The sequence below is a fragment of the Festucalex cinctus genome, chromosome 11 (assembly GCF_051991245.1).
Source record: "Festucalex cinctus isolate MCC-2025b chromosome 11, RoL_Fcin_1.0, whole genome shotgun sequence".
In the NCBI taxonomy this organism is placed as follows: Eukaryota; Metazoa; Chordata; class Actinopteri; order Syngnathiformes; family Syngnathidae; genus Festucalex; species Festucalex cinctus.
The window spans coordinates 10,333,724-10,352,397 of NC_135421.1; the positions used below are offsets into that span (position 1 = coordinate 10,333,724).

The 18,674-nt window shown below is 43.2% G+C and overlaps 2 protein-coding genes across 6 annotated transcripts in view; one reads left to right on the forward strand and one right to left on the reverse strand.

The window, feature by feature from the left end:
* dgkh (diacylglycerol kinase, eta) overlaps positions 1–1,391 on the reverse strand; it is a 78,426-nt gene extending 77,035 nt beyond the window's left edge. For all 4 annotated transcript variants that reach the window (XM_077536642.1, XM_077536635.1, XM_077536636.1 and 1 more), the window contains exons 1-2: positions 1,193–1,391; positions 547–711 (exon numbers count right to left, since the gene is read on the reverse strand). In XM_077536642.1, the coding sequence (XP_077392768.1) occupies positions 547–711; positions 1,193–1,240 (213 nt within the window). In that variant the 5' untranslated portion in view covers positions 1,241–1,391. The remainder of the gene's footprint in view (positions 1–546; positions 712–1,192) is intronic.
* Positions 1,392–2,466: 1,075 nt separating this feature from the next.
* The window catches only part of vwa8 (von Willebrand factor A domain containing 8), a 64,983-nt gene continuing 48,775 nt past the window's right edge, over positions 2,467–18,674 (forward strand). Inside the window, exons 1-7 of one of the 2 annotated variants that reach the window (XM_077537074.1) lie at positions 2,467–2,741; positions 3,051–3,128; positions 3,222–3,352; positions 4,559–4,669; positions 17,027–17,194; positions 17,388–17,552; positions 17,626–17,675. In XM_077537074.1, coding sequence (XP_077393200.1) covers positions 2,603–2,741; positions 3,051–3,128; positions 3,222–3,352; positions 4,559–4,669; positions 17,027–17,194; positions 17,388–17,552; positions 17,626–17,675 — 842 coding nt within the window. In that variant the 5' untranslated portion in view covers positions 2,467–2,602. The remainder of the gene's footprint in view (positions 2,742–3,050; positions 3,129–3,221; positions 3,353–4,558; positions 4,670–17,026; positions 17,195–17,387; positions 17,553–17,625; positions 17,676–18,674) is intronic. The other variant, XM_077537075.1, reaches the window with a different exon arrangement.

Here is an 18,674-nt window from a genome sequence, read left to right on the forward strand (position 1 = left end):
TCAATGCCTCAAGTTCAGTTCAAAGTAAACAGAGCCCATACTGAATTATGCTGCATTGGCTGTAATTTACACTGCAGCTAATTTATATTTTAGTTGACAGTACAATACTTATAAAATAGTAAAAAAATAAAATAAAATAAAATAAAAAAAATCATCATCATCATCATCATCATCATCATCATTGTTCTACAGGTGTGCCCGTGCCCTTCTTAGTAGGCTACATGTTCACAAGCTAATGACATCCACTACCAGAGCTATATATATATATATATATAAATGAAAATAATATTAATAATAATAATAATAATAATAATGCAGAGACAACAAGGTTGATTTGAGTGGCACCTCAGACAGATAATAATTCAACAATCAACAATATTATTGTGATTGCACTTAATCATACTGTTAGATGTTAACTATTTTGCCCCCTCTGATTCAGCAAAATAATGGAAGCAAAATGTTTAAATTTTTGGATCGGATCTCATTTGCATAGGCAGGTCAACAAAATCAAGAAGTCATCGATCCATGCACTCATTTGTCTCGTACCTTGCTCCTGATCTGTCCTGAGGTGGACACTTTCCGGATGAGTTTCTGGGGACCCTCTTGCTCCACCTCGCTGTCAGACGATTCGTCCGCAGCACCGGACACGGAGACAGCGCCGACCACATGGGGATGGATTCTCGCCGCAGACCCGGACCCTTTATCCGGCTCCTGTGTGGGGTGACAAGAGGAGATTTACGAACAAGTGGCTTCGGCTCGGTCCGCCGCTCCCTTCCGGATTCGGGGGAGTCTTTCTCCTCACTGTCATCGCTGAGAACATTGGCGCGGGGGTAGACGGACTCTCACCGAGTTACCCGGGTCGAGAGGAAAGACCGTTTTTCAACATGTAACAAGCAGTCACGCACACTCCACGTATGGCATCATCACAACCCGACACCAAAACAAGCCGGTTAATTCTCATTCTCGTTTTCATTTTTGGCAGCGAAACAATTAATTGTTCACGTTCGATTAAAGAAGGCACAACTGCTTCGATGGGGCTAAACAAGCTGTAAAAGAAGGCCAAAAACAAACAGAAAAGTCTTAAAGTTTGACACAAGTACAGCTGGTTGTCCAACTTGTGTCATTGGTGTGGCAGTGAATGAATAAAGTCATTGTTTCCAAATAAATACAAAATCTCGCGTGTTGGACTAACCAGCTCCTCCCAGGCAGGACTGCGAGTGTAATGGCAGACATCCTCCATATCCGCGTCTCTCTCTATCGGTCCTCTGCGGGAAGACCACACGCCAAGCTCGGCCAGGAGGAAGACGACTTTTCGCTGCTCGCACGGCGCTCATACGCGCACCGAATGGACCGTACGACAACCTTCCTTCCTCCTGCCCTCCTCTGGCTCCCCCTCCGCTCCTCCACTCTCCACCCGCCTCCTCCAAGGAACCTCCATAGGCACCACGTGATCCGCCGCCACCTCGCACGTTCGGGTTCACGCGCTTGCTGACGATCGCGTTACCAAATCCTTTTCATTTTAGTAATGTGTATTATTTTTTTATTTTTTTTATGATGATGTAACACTGAATTGGAACGTCTGATTGTTTGTATATAGGTCTATTTCTTTTGTTGGTTCTTATTTGTTGTTATATTAACAAATAAGTTACTGAATTGCCAAGTTATAAAGAAATCATTAAAAAAAATGTTGCAACAAATACAGTGGGAGGGGATAGGCCTACATGAAATAGAATATGCCCAACTAAATCAGATTTGGTGAGTAAATGACAGCTGTATTTTGTAAAATTGACCAAGAATGTAACTCATTTTCTCTGTGATTGCCCCTTCTCAGACTCTGGGAATTGCATTTTTCAAAAGACTAGTCAGTGGTCATAAGGTCGAAGATAAAAATATTGTCACTTGTCGTGTTCAAAGATGTGCAAAATTTACAATTCTGTATTGTTAGTTTTTATTCAGCTCAGGAAATTTCATATTCAAGCCCCCCCCCCCCTCCAGTTTACTCCACGTTTTAAGTAGCCTATTTTTAATTTAAATTGATTGCTACATTGAATCTCTTAAATTTGTATAAAATAAAAAGGTGAAAAAAGGGGGTGATTTTTCATTCCAACCTCTTTCACACTCACTTCTCTTACTTCCTTAATTAAACAATCCTTATCTGAGTGCTTGCTTTCCCTGTTCTGCTGCTACTTGAATTCCTCTCAGGAGGACAATAAACGCTTTTTTTTTTTTTTTTTTTTTTTAAAGCGGTGAACTTGATCCAGCAAAATATGTTCATTATTTTTCTTCTTTGATAGGCCTACTCTATTCACCTAACACTGTATTTATTGTTGTTATATTATTTTTCATATAGATCACCATTACAATATGCACGTCATGACTCTGTTACGAATAATACATCGGAACCTTTCTTTTAATCTTGTTCCCGCACGAAATATTAAACACGAGGACCGTTTGTCCCACTTAGAAAACATACCGTCTTGAAAAATAATGAGGTGATATGTAACAAGCCGGTGTAGGGTAAACAGCTGGAGTTCACCTATATTTATTTGTGAATGTCGACCTTGCATGACAGCGGCGGGAGCAACATAGGTTAAATACAAATATGCACCCGCAGATGTTGTGTCGCGGCACGGCTGCGGCTACTGCTGCCAGGAGGATGCGGACTATTTTGGGCGCCGTGTTGGGAAAGGACGGCTGGATGTGGAGAAGCCATGAGGTCAAACTTCTTAACACGTCCTCGGGTAAAGTTCTGTGATTAAACAAACACAAACTAAGACCAAACACGAGTAAATTTCTTATGATATTCCTTGCGTACACCAATAGCTAAGCAAGCGTTGTCAGTGGTAATAACTTATAAATTGGCTATTATGATTTCCAACAGCTTTACTGAGCCCCGAGCGGGGTTGAGACTTAAATTTTCAGGGAAAACAAGCCAGCATATCGAAATTAACTATTTGTTGTTTTACAGTAATTGCGTTTTTACAGTATTTGCGCGTGTGTAGTACTCACAGTGTGTCTGCGTGTGTGAGCTGACGTTTGTGTGTCTGCAGGTGACACCGTGAAGATAGGGGATATTTCCTACAAACTCAAAACGCCACGCAACCCCGAACTGGTTCCTGTCAAACACAGTATGTACACTAAATACGTTGGCAAGTGTAGAGTCAAAGTCGAACGAAAACAATGACACGAGCTTTATATCTTGCCTCAATTTGTGCTGTTAGTTGCAGACTTCCTACCCCAGGCTGTGGCGCAGCACCTGCGATGGATTATGCAGAAAGACCTTTTGGGTCAGGATGTGTTTCTCATCGGACCCCCAGGACCGCTGAGGAGAACCATAGCGATGCAATACCTTGTGAGTAAGCTCATACAAATAAGTACAGTGGAGTCTTTGAAGTACAATACCCCTAAGGTTGTACTATGTGAAATTGGATCAGGGGTTCAGGAAAATATGGCTGTAAAAGCGCACAAAATTTTGGCGTTCAACACCGTCATATGTAGAGATTTTTCTCATCAGTCAAGTGATAAATAGTTTTTGAATATTACTCTCTCTGGCACACTACTACTCTGCCACGTTAATTATGTCATTGATGATGTCTGTCAATCCCGTAAAACATCCTGCTGTGCAAATTGAGAACCTAGCTTTTATGATTTATATATGTTTTATTTAGCCTTGAGACATGAATGGCTTCGATTTGTTGTGGCAGAGCCTGACCTCGAGGGCGTCACCGACCAATCATAATTGCATCTTAACAGAAGCTAATGCTGTATGCTAATGCTAATCTATGCCTACAGTAAAACTCATTGCAGTTCTGCTTACCTTTTGGCTTTGCCATGCATGGCATCATGATAGCATCGTCCTCCTGTTTTTTCGTGATAGTCTTTATGTGATAGTGTTTAAGGCAGTGCCATCTGGCCGTTACTTGAAAGTGGCTCTGGATCTTCATCCAGCCTAGGTGATTGTGTCATTCATGGTGATAGGGGTATTTATTTATTTATTTATTTATTTAAAGATAATTAGCCCCAGTTATGTAACAGTGAGGCAGAAGTGCAGAATCATTGCTTGCTTTATCACATTTTGAGAAATAGGCAGATTACATTTAAGAAAAAAAAAACAATAGAGAAGTCATTTCTCCATCTAATATAACCCTTTAAGAAATGAGACATGTGAAGCATGATGCCTTTGTCATAATGTTGCTACTGACTCATTTTTACACGTCATAAATTAGGCTTGACATAGTTTGACAATGAAACAGAATATTTATTACCTGCACTTTTACACTATTGTCAGTGAAGGTAAGACTCTTTCATTGATGTTTTTTTTCCAGTATAAATTTCATTTTTACACTCATTGCCTATTCAGTTAGTAAGGGTTTTATGATGGTGATAATTTGATCCTTAGTATTTATTCTATTATTTTTTGTGTGGAAAATGAACAAATTGGATTGTAGCATCTCAGGGTGTACTATAATCTGTTTTACAGATTCCACTGTACTGTCTTAATTGATAAAATTCCATTTCATATGCGTTTTAAGCCAACATCCTTCCTTGTTGTTCATAGGAATTGACCAAACGGGAAGTGGAGTATGTCGCTTTGTCCAGGGACACCACAGAGACCGACTTGAAACAAAGGAGAGAGATACGGGCCGGGACCGCCTTCTACGTCGACCAGGTAGGCAAGAGCTGGTTCAGTTCGTGTCATGGATCAGAGAGTGGAATTTTGGACTGGAGGTGCTTTTGAGCAAGGCACCCTACCCCCGCTAGAGTGTGAGGTAAACCCGATATCACCATGCAGAGCTATGCGTTTATGATAACATATCCATGAATCCGCTCATGAGCTGTTTTTCCACCAACAAGCCCAGGATCTTTGAGTTCTGGGTAAAGGGAGTTCTTGGTTGTAAACGTTCAGCAGGGAATTTATAATTGTGTTTCCACAGCATCTTTGAGTTATTGGTAATTAATTCAAATGAGTTTGATGACCTATGAGTTTGATGAGCCGAGCTGGTGTAACCCCTGCCCCCCAATTTGGTCAGTACAGCACGCCCCTTCAAAGTTCCTGCCTGGCTCAGCAAGACCCTGCTCCTGAGATAGTACTTGGATGGCCCCTGGGGAATTTAATTACCCTGGAAATTGTTATTGGTGGGAAAACGCGCAAACTGAGTTTTACCAAGGTAAACTGAAAAGTTCTCCAAAGGTTTCGGCGGTGGAAAAGCCCCTCTGATTTTTCTATCCCGTACTCATGAGGTTTGCAGCTGTTCCAGAGCCTATCTCTGCTGAGTTTGGGTGAGAAGTTGGTTACAACCTGGACTGGTTGCCAGTCAGTTGCAAGTCACATATTTACACTTAAAGACAGTTTAACATCTTTAATTACCATATAAAGGGGCAGGCTCCACTGCGGTTTGGTGTTTTCACCGATGCATGCAGCTTGGCGTAGTTAGAAACAGGTGCTCTGCAGCATTGTGGCCGTGAACAGGATTCGCCGCCAAAGAAGCATCTCCCCTCATTCCCTTGAAAATGATTTAGATTGGCTGATACTGTTGTCATATTTAGGAGTTAAATCTGATGACATCTACCACACATGTCTGCAGAGGGCCGATTCTGTCTGCCTGTGCCTCGATCAAATTTTGTGAGTCTAAAATGTAGTCTAGTTTTTGTCACCAAATTGAGCCAGGAGTCTGGCAGCTTGACCACCGATAGCCCAGCAGCAAGGCGAAGTACTCACTCATTACTCACTAATCCTCTTGCTCGTAAGGCGTAGAGGTGCAACAGACACAGCACACGCTCCAGGCGCTGGCGAAGCTGCTCTGTCCCTCGCCAGCGCCTCGGCCTCCTCAAGGCTCATGTCCAATCGCCGCAGGTCCTGCTGGATAACGTCTGCCCACGCACCTTCTCTTTGGTCTTCCTCGAGGGCGTTTCCAGCTAGCCTGACAGGGCTGGAAGTTGAAGACCTGAAGGGCTGGGCGGGTGGCTGTCATCCGGAAAAGGTGACCGAGCCAGGACAGTCAGCGCCGTGACACCAATTGTGACGGTGGGAAGGTGTTGGTGCATTCATGATCTCCTGGTGCGTCATGTGATGGAACCAGCAGACTCCTTCGATGCGACGGAGGAAATTATAGTCAAAGGCATCCGGTTTCTTGAGGTTACCAGCTGTCGGGTCCCAAGTCTCGGCGCCGTAAAGCAGCACTGAAAGAACAACTGCCTGATAGATGCGGATCTTGATTCTGTGCGCGATGGTTGGCTGTCTCCAGAGGTGATTATGGAGGCTTTTCATGACACTGGCTGTTTTGCCGATCCGGCGTGTGATGTCTGTTGTGCAGCCACCATCCTTGAGGCGAGGCATCGCACGGTTACCAAATTTCCAAACACACTAAACTAGACTTGCCTTGGCATGAAAATGAAGAAACCCAGTTTTTGGTCTCACGAAGTCTACTTTCTACAACTGAGTTATCACATAAGCTAGGGATGTGGCGGCTTTGTCAGCTGAAACGCCCAGCAACACTGTCCCAAACATGGTAGTGTGTGAAAAAAAACAAATAATCACAGGTATTTTTGTGTATAATTTTCCAATATAGCTTGGTTCGAAATGTGTGAGATCCATGCCCAATTTGTGCTACTATTCTGATCGCACTTTGCGCAACTGGAAGTGATGCAAAACTCTCAACCCTGCGCAACTGGAAGTGATGCAAAAGAATGACAACACAAAACAGACATAACAGATTTAGGAGAATTTCCAATGCGAAGAGCCCACTATAACCCTTGACCTTCCCAATCATGTGGAAAGAGAGGAGGAAATTGCAAATGACCACTATTTATTGACAAATAACATGATAAAATAAAACTGATTTTTTTTTTTTTTTTTTTTTTGGAGCACAGCCACTTAACAACAAGCTGTTGATTGAGCAGCATATAAGTTTTTATGTATAGAATAATGCATATAAGAGACAACAGCAACAGCATGTGATCAAGTGCCTGTCTTGGAGGAGCATACAGTGGCATGAAAAAGTATCTGAACCTTTTGGAATTTCTCACATTTCTGCCTAAAATCACCATCAAACGTGATCTGATCTTTGTCAAAATCACACAGATGAAACAACAGTGTCTGCTTTAACTAAAACCACCCAAACATTTACAGGTTTTCATATTTTAACAAGGATAGCATGCAAACAATGACAGAAGGGGGGAAGAATAAGTAACTGAACCATCACATTTAATATTTTGTGGCCCCCCTTTGGCAGCAATAACTTCAACCGGACGCTTCCTGTAGCTGCAGATCAGTCTGGCACATCGATCAGGACTGATCTTGGCCCATTCTTCTTTACAAAACTGCTGTAGTTCAGTCAGATTCCTGGGATGTCTGGCATGAATCGCTGTCTTGAGGTCATGCCACAGCATCTCAATGGGGTTCAAGTCTGGACTTTGACTTGGCCACTCCAGAACGTGTATTTTGTTCTTCTGAAACCATTTTGAAGTCGATTTGCTTCTGTGTTTTGGATCATTGTCTTGTTGCAGCATCCATCCTCTTTTTAGCTTCAACTGTCTGACAGACGGCCTCAGGTTTTCCTGCAAAACATCCTGATAAACTTTTGAATTCATTTTTCCATGAATGATTGCAAGTTGTCCAGGCCCTGAGGAAGCAAAACAGCCCCAAACCATGATGCACCCTCCACCATGCTTCACGGTGGGGATGAGGTGTTGATGTTGGTGAGCTGTTCCATTTTTCCTCCACACATGACGTTGTGTGTTCCTCCCAAACAATTCAACTTTGGCTTCATCAGTCCACAAAATATTTTGCCAAAACTTCTGTAGAGTGCCCAAGTGCCTTTTTGCGAACATTAAACGAGCCACAATGTTTTTTTTAGACCGCAGTGGCTTCCTCCGTGGAGTCCTCCCATGAACACCATTCTTGGCCAATGTTTTACATATAGTTGATGCATGCACAGCGATATTGGACTGTGCCAGTGATTTCTGTAAGTCTTTAGCAGACACTCTAGGGTTCTTTTTTACCTCTCTGAGTGGTCTGCGCTGAACTCTTGGCGTCATCTTTGGTGGGCGGCCACTCCTTGGGAGGGAAGCAACAGTGCCAAACTCTCTCCATTTGTACACAACTTCGCTGACTGTTGATTGATGAACATCCAGACTTTTAGAGATGGTTTTGTATCCTTTGCCAGTTTTATACAAACCAACAATTCTTGATAGCAGGTCTTCCGACAGCTCTTTTGAGTGAGTCATGGTGCACATCAGACAATGCTTCTCATCAAGACAATTCTGACCAGGTGTGTGTTTTATAGTGGGCAGGGCAGCTTTAAGCCACTCATCAGTGATTGGGCACACACCTGACTTAAATTGTTTGGTAAAAATTGGTTTCAATTGCTCTTTAAGTATCCTTAGGCAGAGGGTTCAGTTACTTATTCCTCCCCCTTCTGTCATTGTTTGCATGCTATCCTCATTAAATTATGAAAACCTGTAAATGTTTGGGTGGTTTTAGTTAAAGCAGACACTGATGTTTCATCTGTGTGTTTTTGACAAAGATCAGATCACGTTTGATGCTGATTTTATGCAGAAATGTGAGAAATTCCAAAAGGTTCAGATACTTTTTCATACCACTGTACATTGCATACTGTGCTTAAACAGCATTATTCATTCATTCATTCATTCATTCATTCATTCATTCATTCATTCCTGAATTCCTGAATTGAGGCATGTGCTACTCCGACTTCCTTTCTGGGTGGTTGAAAACATGTTGATCTCTTTGGAGCTAGATAAAGTATTTTGGGGTATTTAATATTAATATTGGACCTAATGTTTATTTAGTTTTAGATTCTTTCTATATTTTGTATTTTCACATGACATAAACGTCCTTAATGCCATAAGTGGTGTAGTTAGAGTAAATCAGAGTCACACTGTACTCGGTATGACCTGGCCCCATCCATCCATCCATCCATCCATCCATCCATCCATCCATCCATCCATCCATCCATCCATCCATCCATCCATCCATCCATCCATCCATCCATCCATCCATCCATCCATCCACTTCTGGCTGCCTGCCCACCATCCATCCCACAGCTCGAACCTATGCTGCTCATATCATTTTGGAAAATAGTGTAGATGTAAAATGCTTCTGAAGTAGCGCAATTCCTCCAGCCCAGAACAACACATTGTTTGACCATGTTGTCAGGCTAACAATAATCAGTAACATATCTAAAGTAAAAACTCTATTCAACATCTCAACATCTCAAAGACCCTCTGCAAACAACGTGGCTTCCTCTTTGACATCAGTGCGGGAAATCTAAAGTGAAGTAAAATTGTTCTGTATGCTCTTTACAATTTGACACCTTTTCTCACAGTCCTAACTACATATATATTTTTTTAAATATATATATTAATTGAATCAATTTGTGTATAGCGTTTTTGTGCATTTCACAACACAGTTGTTTTATTGATTTGACCAGATAATGGTGTGATTTACTGTTGCCAGAACTACTTCTCTCAAAGAAAACCGCATCAAATGGACTTTCATGACTGTACTAATGTAGTGTGTGCATAACCCCTCCTTCCCCAACACACACACACACACACGCGCACGCACGCACACGCACCCACACACCCATAGACGCACATCGTCTTTGTCAGTTGTAGTCTTTAGCTTTAATGCTAACGTGGTGCCACCTGATGATTGAAGAAATAGGACTCAATCTTTCACTGCTATTAGAAACCTCTGTTGCGCAGTGATATTTTGAAAATCCAGCGAAGAAGATGTTGCTGCAGCTGTATGCCTTTTACACAGTGATGTGACATATCACACATCCATAATTTCATAACTGGCTCAGTGCCAAGAAAGTGGTTTAACTCCCCAAAACACCGACTAGTGCTAAACAATCCAATTCAGATCAACAGCGCAATGTAGTAGAATACAAATTTAAAATCGCTGAAGCTGTAATTTTGAAAAAAAAAAAAGTAACAAACAAACAAAAACCTTTCCTTCATTTTAGCTGGTTGGTAGGCATTATTTTTATATACATGTAAATATTCTATATGTATTTAGATTTACGGTGACTGAGTGGTTAGCACGTCCACCTCCCAGTTCTGAGGACTCGGGTTCGAGTCCAGGCTCTGGCCTTCCTGCGTGGAGTTTGCATGTTCTCCCCGTGCCTGCGTGGGTCTTCTCCGGGTACTCCGATCTCCCCCCAGATTCCAAAGACATGCGTGGCAGGTTAATTGGGCGCTCTGAATTGTCCCTAGGTGTGCTTGTGAGTATGGATGGTTGTTTGTCTCTGCGTGCCCTGCGATTGGCTGGCAACCAGTCCGGGGTGTACCCCACCTACTGCCCAAAGCCAGCTGAGATAGGCTCCAGCACCCCCCGCAACCCTTGTGAGGTATAAGCGGCCAAGAAGATGGATGGATAGTGTCCAGATAAGTTTAATGCTGAAGAAGTGCTGTCCACATTTACATATCATTGTTTCATAAAACATAAAAGTTGAAGTGAGAAAGCCACAGATTTGTGCATGACTGTAATCTGTGCAATGTTATGTATATTTGATATATCCCCACACTCTCTGCAAAAGTCATATTCTGTTAAAGTTCGGATGCTGCAATTTGGAGGTATCTGTAATTAGGCTTGTTCCTCCACTTGTAAATTGCTTTGTCAACTTAGCCCATTCTCTGTCTCTGGCGTTTATAGCAGCATTGTGTTATAACAACATCCATGTTGTCCCACTGATGTCTTTTACCACACATTTATAATTAATACGGATGTATGGAGTGTTAATCTCGCAAACACCTTCACCTTCCTCCGTACGCCCCCAGATGAAACCAGCTGTCTATGCTTGTTGCCACGGAAACAGACCATGACAACCCTTGTATTATTTTTGGTCTCTGACGGTACAAAGGAGTTCTACATGCATTCCACTTGCATTGTGTAGATCAGAATTTAAAAAAAAAATCATATTGTGAGAAAATGTTTACTTCAAGTTTTGTGTTAAGTACTGTGGGTTTGTGATAAGTGCACATTCCAGGATGGGTAGGCGTAATATGGAAAACGACTGTAGCAGGTGCGCTCATATGTCAACTAGAACATTGGTGCATATTCCTCAGAGATCCGTGCTCATTTGGAGTCCTATATTCACTCAGAATGGGTCGGTCAGTCCTCACACTCGCACATTCTTGTCAAGCAGCAACCCCAGCTCGCTAGTTCGTAGTTCATTAGTCACAAGGATATAATCATTTTTCTTTTTGGACTCCTCCAATCACTACTCACCACTTAGGTTGGGCATCCACCCTGCACTCAGTTACAGTAATAAAGAGCTTGCCATTTCCACACCAGCTCAATCGGAAAGTAAGGCGTCTTGAAGCTAATGGCTGGCTGGGTGCTTATATAGATTTATTGGATATGCTTTACTGTTGTTAATGTAACCCACACAACCTGCAATAAGCCTCTGCGCTGCACCCTGACCCAGTGTTAAGTGACTGAATGAATGCCACACTGAACATGTACAAAGGAGTCTGGGGGGAGGGTGGGGGGACTTTTATTTAATCTTGATTTAAGTGACATTATAATAATCATTTCGACAGTTACACTCAAGATTTTAATTCTAATGCTGTATTTGACCATGGTCGGAAGTCGGATATATCCAAGTTGGTATTTCCCAGTTCCGGCCTGAAAGCGTTCGAGGTGAAAGTAAACAACCATCATGGCAGATAGTAATCAAGTGTTTTGTATTTTGGTCCTCAAAACTCATTATGACCTCCAGCAAACTTGCCTTCTCGCATGTTATTTCATAAACATTCCGTACAGTTCAGTAGTTCAACGTATAATTTCATGCAGGGAGATTGCGGTATACTGTCACGTACGTTGTGTTACGTGAAGTTACGTCAAATATTTATGAATGAAGAAAGCTATGTAGCTTTATACTCGGTAAATTGTGTTTCACCATTCGGTCTATGTTTTCAAAGGGGTTGCCATTGTAGAGTGACTTCACATTCTAGTCAGTCGGTGACGTCGAGGTACTTTTTTTTTTCTGCAGATTTCGCAAGTGGAATTTCCAAGTTCGAGGGGGCGTTCCCTTACACACTTCCTGGTTTGAACTCTGAAAGTCCGACTTCCGACCATCTTTGAATGCAGCAATACTTCTGGGTTACAAACATGGCCACCAACTTAACTCATGTTTTAATTAGTTACAGTAACTACAGGAGGGTCTCAAAATAGCATGATATAGACCCTTTACGATCACCGTAACAACAGACCTGTGGGGAATCCCACAAGAATCTTTCCAGAAGGGTATCAATACCTACACAGGTTTTTTTTGTTTTTGTTTTTTTTTCTTAAATGGCTGACTGGTAAGCACACCTGCTTCCCAGTGCTGAAGACGTAAGATCAAGCCCGGGCTTCGGGCTTCCTGGCTGGAGTTTGCATGTTCTCCCCGTGCCTGCGTGGGTTTTCTCTGGGTTCTCCGTTTTCTTCCCACATTCCAAAAGACATGCATTGTTAGTTAATTGAAGTGTCTAAATTGTCCCTAGGTGTCATTGTGAGTGTGGATGGATGGTTGTTCGTCTCTGTGTGCCCTGCCAGGCAACTAGGGCTGGGTATTGCCTCCTACCTCACGATACGATACGTGTCACGATACAGGGGTCACGATACGATACGTATCGCGATACATATGTATCCCAATACTTGATCTTCAAGGTGATACGTATCCCGATGTATTACATTAATTTTCAAAATATTTTTGTTAGCAGCTCTTCTGGTTTCCCACCAAGCAGCTTTCACAGACACGCCGGGAAACTTTATTAATAGACATGAGCCGATATGAGCACAAAAAAAAAAAAAAAAAAAGTATTACAATTACAGCTCTAAAATGTGCTTATTTGAAATATTTGGGAAAATAAAAACATTTTTTTCATGTAACACATTCTATTTAGTTTGAAAACAAAATATACGAAAATTGGTACATTAAGACACGTGCCACATATTAAGTTTATAAGTAAATAAATGATATTCTTCCTCTGCTTTCATTTTTCTTTTTTCTTTTTTTTTTTTTAAGAGCTCAGAATTGTTCATTCGGTAGTCTTACCGATTCAACGTCTTGTCATCATTGCTCTTTTTTTTTTTTTTTCCTTTTTTTTTTTTTTTTTTTTTGTGTGTATGTGTGCGTGCGTGCGCGTGCGTGCGTGCAAATACGTATAAATTTATACTCATTCATTCACCTAAAACCTTATAAATATCCCATTACCCTATCCCTTTAACCAGGTACTTCAGAATCTTGCCAGAGTCGTGAGGTTTAAATGGTCAGGAGACCAGAGAAAAGGTCAGAAAAAAAAAGAAATAAAGAGAAAAGAAAGGTAAATCAAAGTGAAATCCAGCACCGACCAAACACTTCCTGCCTTCCCCATGATTACAAAATCAAAGTCTTACGCCAACCCCGGAAGCCTCTAAATTCCAGCAAATTTAGCGAGATCTCAAGAGCCCAGAGGAAAAACTAAAGAGAGGAAGGAGGGAAGGATCGATAAGGCAGAGTGAGATCCATAGAAGCCAGTACATCCAATCCATCAAGGTGAAGTCCAGCACCAACAAGACCCCTCCTGCGTGGTTACAAAACCAGAGTCTTATGCCAACCCCAGAAACCTCATACTTCTAATAAATTAAGATCTCAAGTGACCAGAGGAAAAACTAAAGAGAGGAAGGAGGGAAGGATAGATAAAGCAGAGTGAGAACCACAGACACCAGCACCAACTGATTCAAGGGGCTGTGGGAGGGAGAGGGTACTTCTGTTGAGTTTCAGTAGATGCTGGTGCGACGGATCTGGCATGCATAAGGACCACCACCAAAGAAAGAAGCCGTCAACCGCGGTCCAGCAAAGCGAGCACTCCCCCCCCCCCCCCCCCCCCCGGAATCCCCAGGCCGCGGCAGCACCAAGGCCACCCCCAGGCCACCCGAGCGGACACCGGTCGGCGAGCCGACCCAGACACCCGGAACACCCCCGCCCCAGCCCCGGCCCACACCCCCGAGCCCAAGGCCGCAGAACGAGGCCCAGCGGGCCCCCACAGCGCCCCACCGGTCCCCAGCCCCCATCCCCCCACGACCCCCCCGCACCCCACCCAAACCCGCCATCCACCACGACCCAGGCCCCACCACCCCCGACCCCCAAACCCCCGAACACACCCCGACCCCCAGCACCCAACCCCCCCCCCCCACCCATACCTCCACCCCCCCCCCCCCAAACAAGCCGCCCCCCCCCCCCCCCCCCCGCGAACCCGGCCCCCCGCGAGAACCCCCCCCCCCCCCGGAAACCGGCACCGGGCAGCAGCGCAGAGAGGGAAGATGTGCCCACCCCACCCCACCTCCAGCCGCGCGAGATTTGCACAGCGGCGGGAGGGGGGAAGCAGAGGAGGAAGCACCAGGGGAGAAGGCGGAACACCAGAACACCGAGCCCGGTGGGGAGAGGCCCCGGTCGTCACGCCAGAGTACTAGTGACACCTAACCCTGTTACTGAGTCCGCCAGCTCGCCGACTGGCGAGCTCTACCCTTACACCGTGAATGTGGCCCCACCCAGTGTATATACAAGTGTGTGCGTGTGGTGCATTAAAATTGGGAGCAGGTGAGTCGGAGCAGAGGGAAAAAAATTTCCCCTACTCCGACACACCCGTATCTCCCCCAAAAAAATGAATATGTATATGTGTGGTGCATTAAAAAAGGGAATGGAGGGACAAAGTGGTGGGGCAGGGACACAAATGGGGGGGACCACAGCGCTGCCAGGCACTGCAGTCCATCCCCTCTGATGGCTCCCCGCCCCAACTCACCCCTCCCCTTGGACGTGAGGTGCATTAAAATTGGAGGGGAGTTGAAGGGTGAAGACGGTGTTTCCACCCTTCCCCACCCCACCAAGAAATGTGTTGTGTGCCCTATGTGTATATTTACAAAGTGTATAGTGCAAGCTAGTGAAGTGAGTAAGAGGAGCGACCAGCGGGGCCTCACCCAACCCGGCGGGTGTAGGTGGCACGCCCGCCCCCCAGCACCCCAACCCCCACCCGCCCCCCCACCTCATCCACCCGGCACTGCTTTCATTTTTCTAAGCAAGACACAGTTTCCAATCACTGGTGAGCTCATTTTGCATTAATTGAAGGCAATTAACTTCAAAGACGCTGGTGGTTTTTATTTTTTAGGTACAATGCAAGCTGCAAAGGCAAACGTTAACTGCCTATTTAAAGTTAACGAGCAATATCGATTCCGACGCCTGCGTATCGATACGTGTATTGTAATGAGGCCTGCAACGATATATTGCCGTATCGATTTTTTGAGCACACCCCTACAGGCAACCAGTTCAGGGTGTACCTCGCCTACACTCAAAGTCAGCTGAGATAGGCAGCATCCCCGCGACCTTTGTGAGGAATAAGCAGTTAAAAAGATGGATGGATGGATGGAAATCCCGTAGTTTGTACAGTATTCGAAATACATCTTTTGTGACACGAATTCTGTAACTTTTCTGACACACGTCCTATTTTCAATGACACTTGTGGTTGATTTCATATGTAATGGTCACAATTTTGCAACAATGTTGCAAATTGTTATGAATATAGGATTTATGTTTTAAATAAATTTGAGTAATAGTTTTCTAGGGGAGATTTTTATATGTTGACATCAGGCGGAATCCTCGTATTTCCACAACCATCCATTTATAGGGAAAAAAAAGTGGCATGTTCTGTGAGTCATTAACATTCCATCATCAAAGACAGCAATTAATATGTAAAATTAACAAACCCACATCGACACTTACCAATATTACAGATGTTTTAATTAAAAAATATATATAAAATTGAGTTGTTCGTCTCTGTGTGCCCTGCGATTGGCTGGCAACCAGTCCAGGGTGTACCATGCCTGCTGCCCAATGCCAGCTGAGATAGGCTCCAGCACCCCCCGCGACCCTTGTGAGGAATAAGCGATCAAGAAAATGGATGAATAGATGGATGGATATAAAATTGACCAAATTTGGACAAAGGATGTTTCTGGCCGAGAGTGCGAGTCTGTTTTGATCTCTGATGTCAGATTTGGTTATTACTTTAAGATTGGGTAAACCTAATTACAGGAAATTAAATTGCTCCACATCATGAAGAACATCACAGTTTTTATGCATAATGATGTGAAAGAAGCATAGAATAGTCATTTGCCTTTTGAAAGGAATGGAAACACTGTCTGGAGATTTCAAGAAAACGATCATACACTTCGATAATTTGTTTTTGACTCAGAAAGCAAACGTGTTTGTTCCGATAAAAGGAATATGAAAAGAAAGGGATGTTTCTGTGAAGCATCGGATTAAGAGAGAAGTTGTCAAGGAACCAATGATGAGCATCTTGTGTCACTCGAGTTCCAAGAACCTCTCAATGCAGTATCCCCCAAAGGCTGTGTTTTAGCCACCCCTAATCAATCTCACAAGGAGGAGCATTTGCTTTGGGTTCAGAAATACTTCAAGACTGAATTTAAAGTACAGTATATTGAATGGGTGTTAGCCATCATCCCTGTATTATATTGTGCAGGGTTACTTTATTGCTAAAAATATCTGTCCCAGCAATGCTACACGACTTTCAATGCCGGCCCCTTGTCCTGTGTCATTTTACATTACCAAATAATTATCTCATTATAGTGCTGAAAATGGACTTCCAGTTAAATTTAGAACATCCTGGCCTTGCTATAGTCATTTTATGGCTCTGCTTCCCACACAGCGTGCCGTATGTGCATTACACGCACACCTAATTACATGTGCGCAGGCTCTGCGGTGTCCCCAAACTGCTTATGTTTCCTGCCTGCTGACGTCAAGAGGAGTTTTTTGTTTTTTTTTCATCTGAAAATGTGCCTACACACACGCAATGTAAACAAAGAGTTCCCCTACATCCGGCCAAAAAGAATATGCCTTCTAAAAATAAAACATTGGTTTTTTGAGCACATTAAAACATCGAAGGGATTTATTGTAGTTTGGTGTTTGTCTACATTCCTGGTAAGTAGAGGAGGATGACATAATCTTTATTCATTTCTTCTCAGTGCGCCGTCAGGGCAGCCACCCAAGGGAGAGTTCTGCTTTTGGAGGGTCTGGAGAAGGCCGAAAGGAATGTTCTGCCCGTCCTCAACAACCTGCTGGAGAACAGAGAGATGCAGCTGGAGGATGGACGCTTCCTCATGGCAGCCGAGCGCTATGACAAGCTGCTGCAGGTCAGAACACCAACGCAAAGTATGGTACAGTTTTAAGGGGTTCATTGTAATACTGTATTACTTCTTTCTCAAAAGTGTAGAGTTGACACAATATTAAAACATTGCACGTGTGATCTTCACTTTTGAGTAAAATAATTGCCATCCGTTTTTTTCTCTTTATCACATTTATGTTTATTTCTTTTCCAACCTCTAGGAGCACACAAAGGAGGAGCTTGACAGCTGGAAAATCATCCGCGTTAGTGAGGACTTTCGGGTTATCGCCCTCGGTCTACCTGTGCCCAAATACAAAGGCAACCCGCTGGATCCTCCCCTCCGCTCTCGCTTCCAGGCCAGAGACATCTATTACCTCCCGTTTAAGGTACATTCATGCACTGTGATCTGAGTTCCAAAAGAAAGGATACAGTATAAAAAAAAAGTTAATTTATCTTCAGGACCAGTTGGAGTTGCTGTACGCAGCCGGACCGAACATAGCGGCAGAGAGGTGAGCGCCACTCTAAAATATAAACATTTTAAATAGCTTTAAAGACTTGCTTTATTAAAAGCCATGTTTCATATTTTTGCTGTCAAAAGAGCATTATTTAAGAGATGAGCTACATGAGCTCTGAGCTGCTGCAACCACACCCTGAGTGGCCCCTTGATAAATTTTCAAAAATGTGGGAATTTTTTTTTTTTTTTAATTGAAAACATAAAAAAAAAGTTTTTTGTGTTTGCAAAGTTCTTGAAAAGTGCTGATGAAAATTCAGTATTCGTATTGTATTCTTAATCTAAAAATATACAGTAAATATTATATATTTATTTTTGATTATTTTGTCTTCATTGAATCAAGACATAGTTTGGCAAAGTTCTTAACAATCTCAGCGATGTATCTATCTCAAGGCTCAAAATAAGCCGTTTCGCATTGCAGTTTGCGATGCAGAAGTACCATTTTGTGCCTCATTAAAACACATTGAATAGCAAAACTGAAAATCAACTACACAGACTTTTACAAAGCTTCACTGGGTTGTGTCGCTCATGTCAACCATCACGTTTAGTTAGAGGTTATTAAGGTACACCTCGGTGCTCCTTGCACTGCACCAGCTAGCTTTAGCAACGAGCTTCACGTGGTTACTGCTGTGGCTAAACATGTTGCGGAATTGCTCCGGAGTCAATAATAATTTCCAATGGGGCAGCGAGTAAGCTACCGTACATGTTAGTAGTATTGTTCTGATGAAGGGGGAAGCCATGCATACTAAGTCATGCTAAGCTAACCTTTATTGACACGGCTAGCACGTTTAACACTATCAATTAAGTTATTGGGTGATTGAGTACTTTTCATAGATGGCTGGCTGAGAAAACAGAGAACATCTAACTTTGAAAAGAAAAGTAGCAGGCAAATCAAAAAGTGTCTGGACTGTGGAGAGAAAACATACTCCCTAAACAGACCGGGGCGTAGCCAGATATTTTACAGTGGGGTGGCCAGGTTAACACATCTCACTGGCCA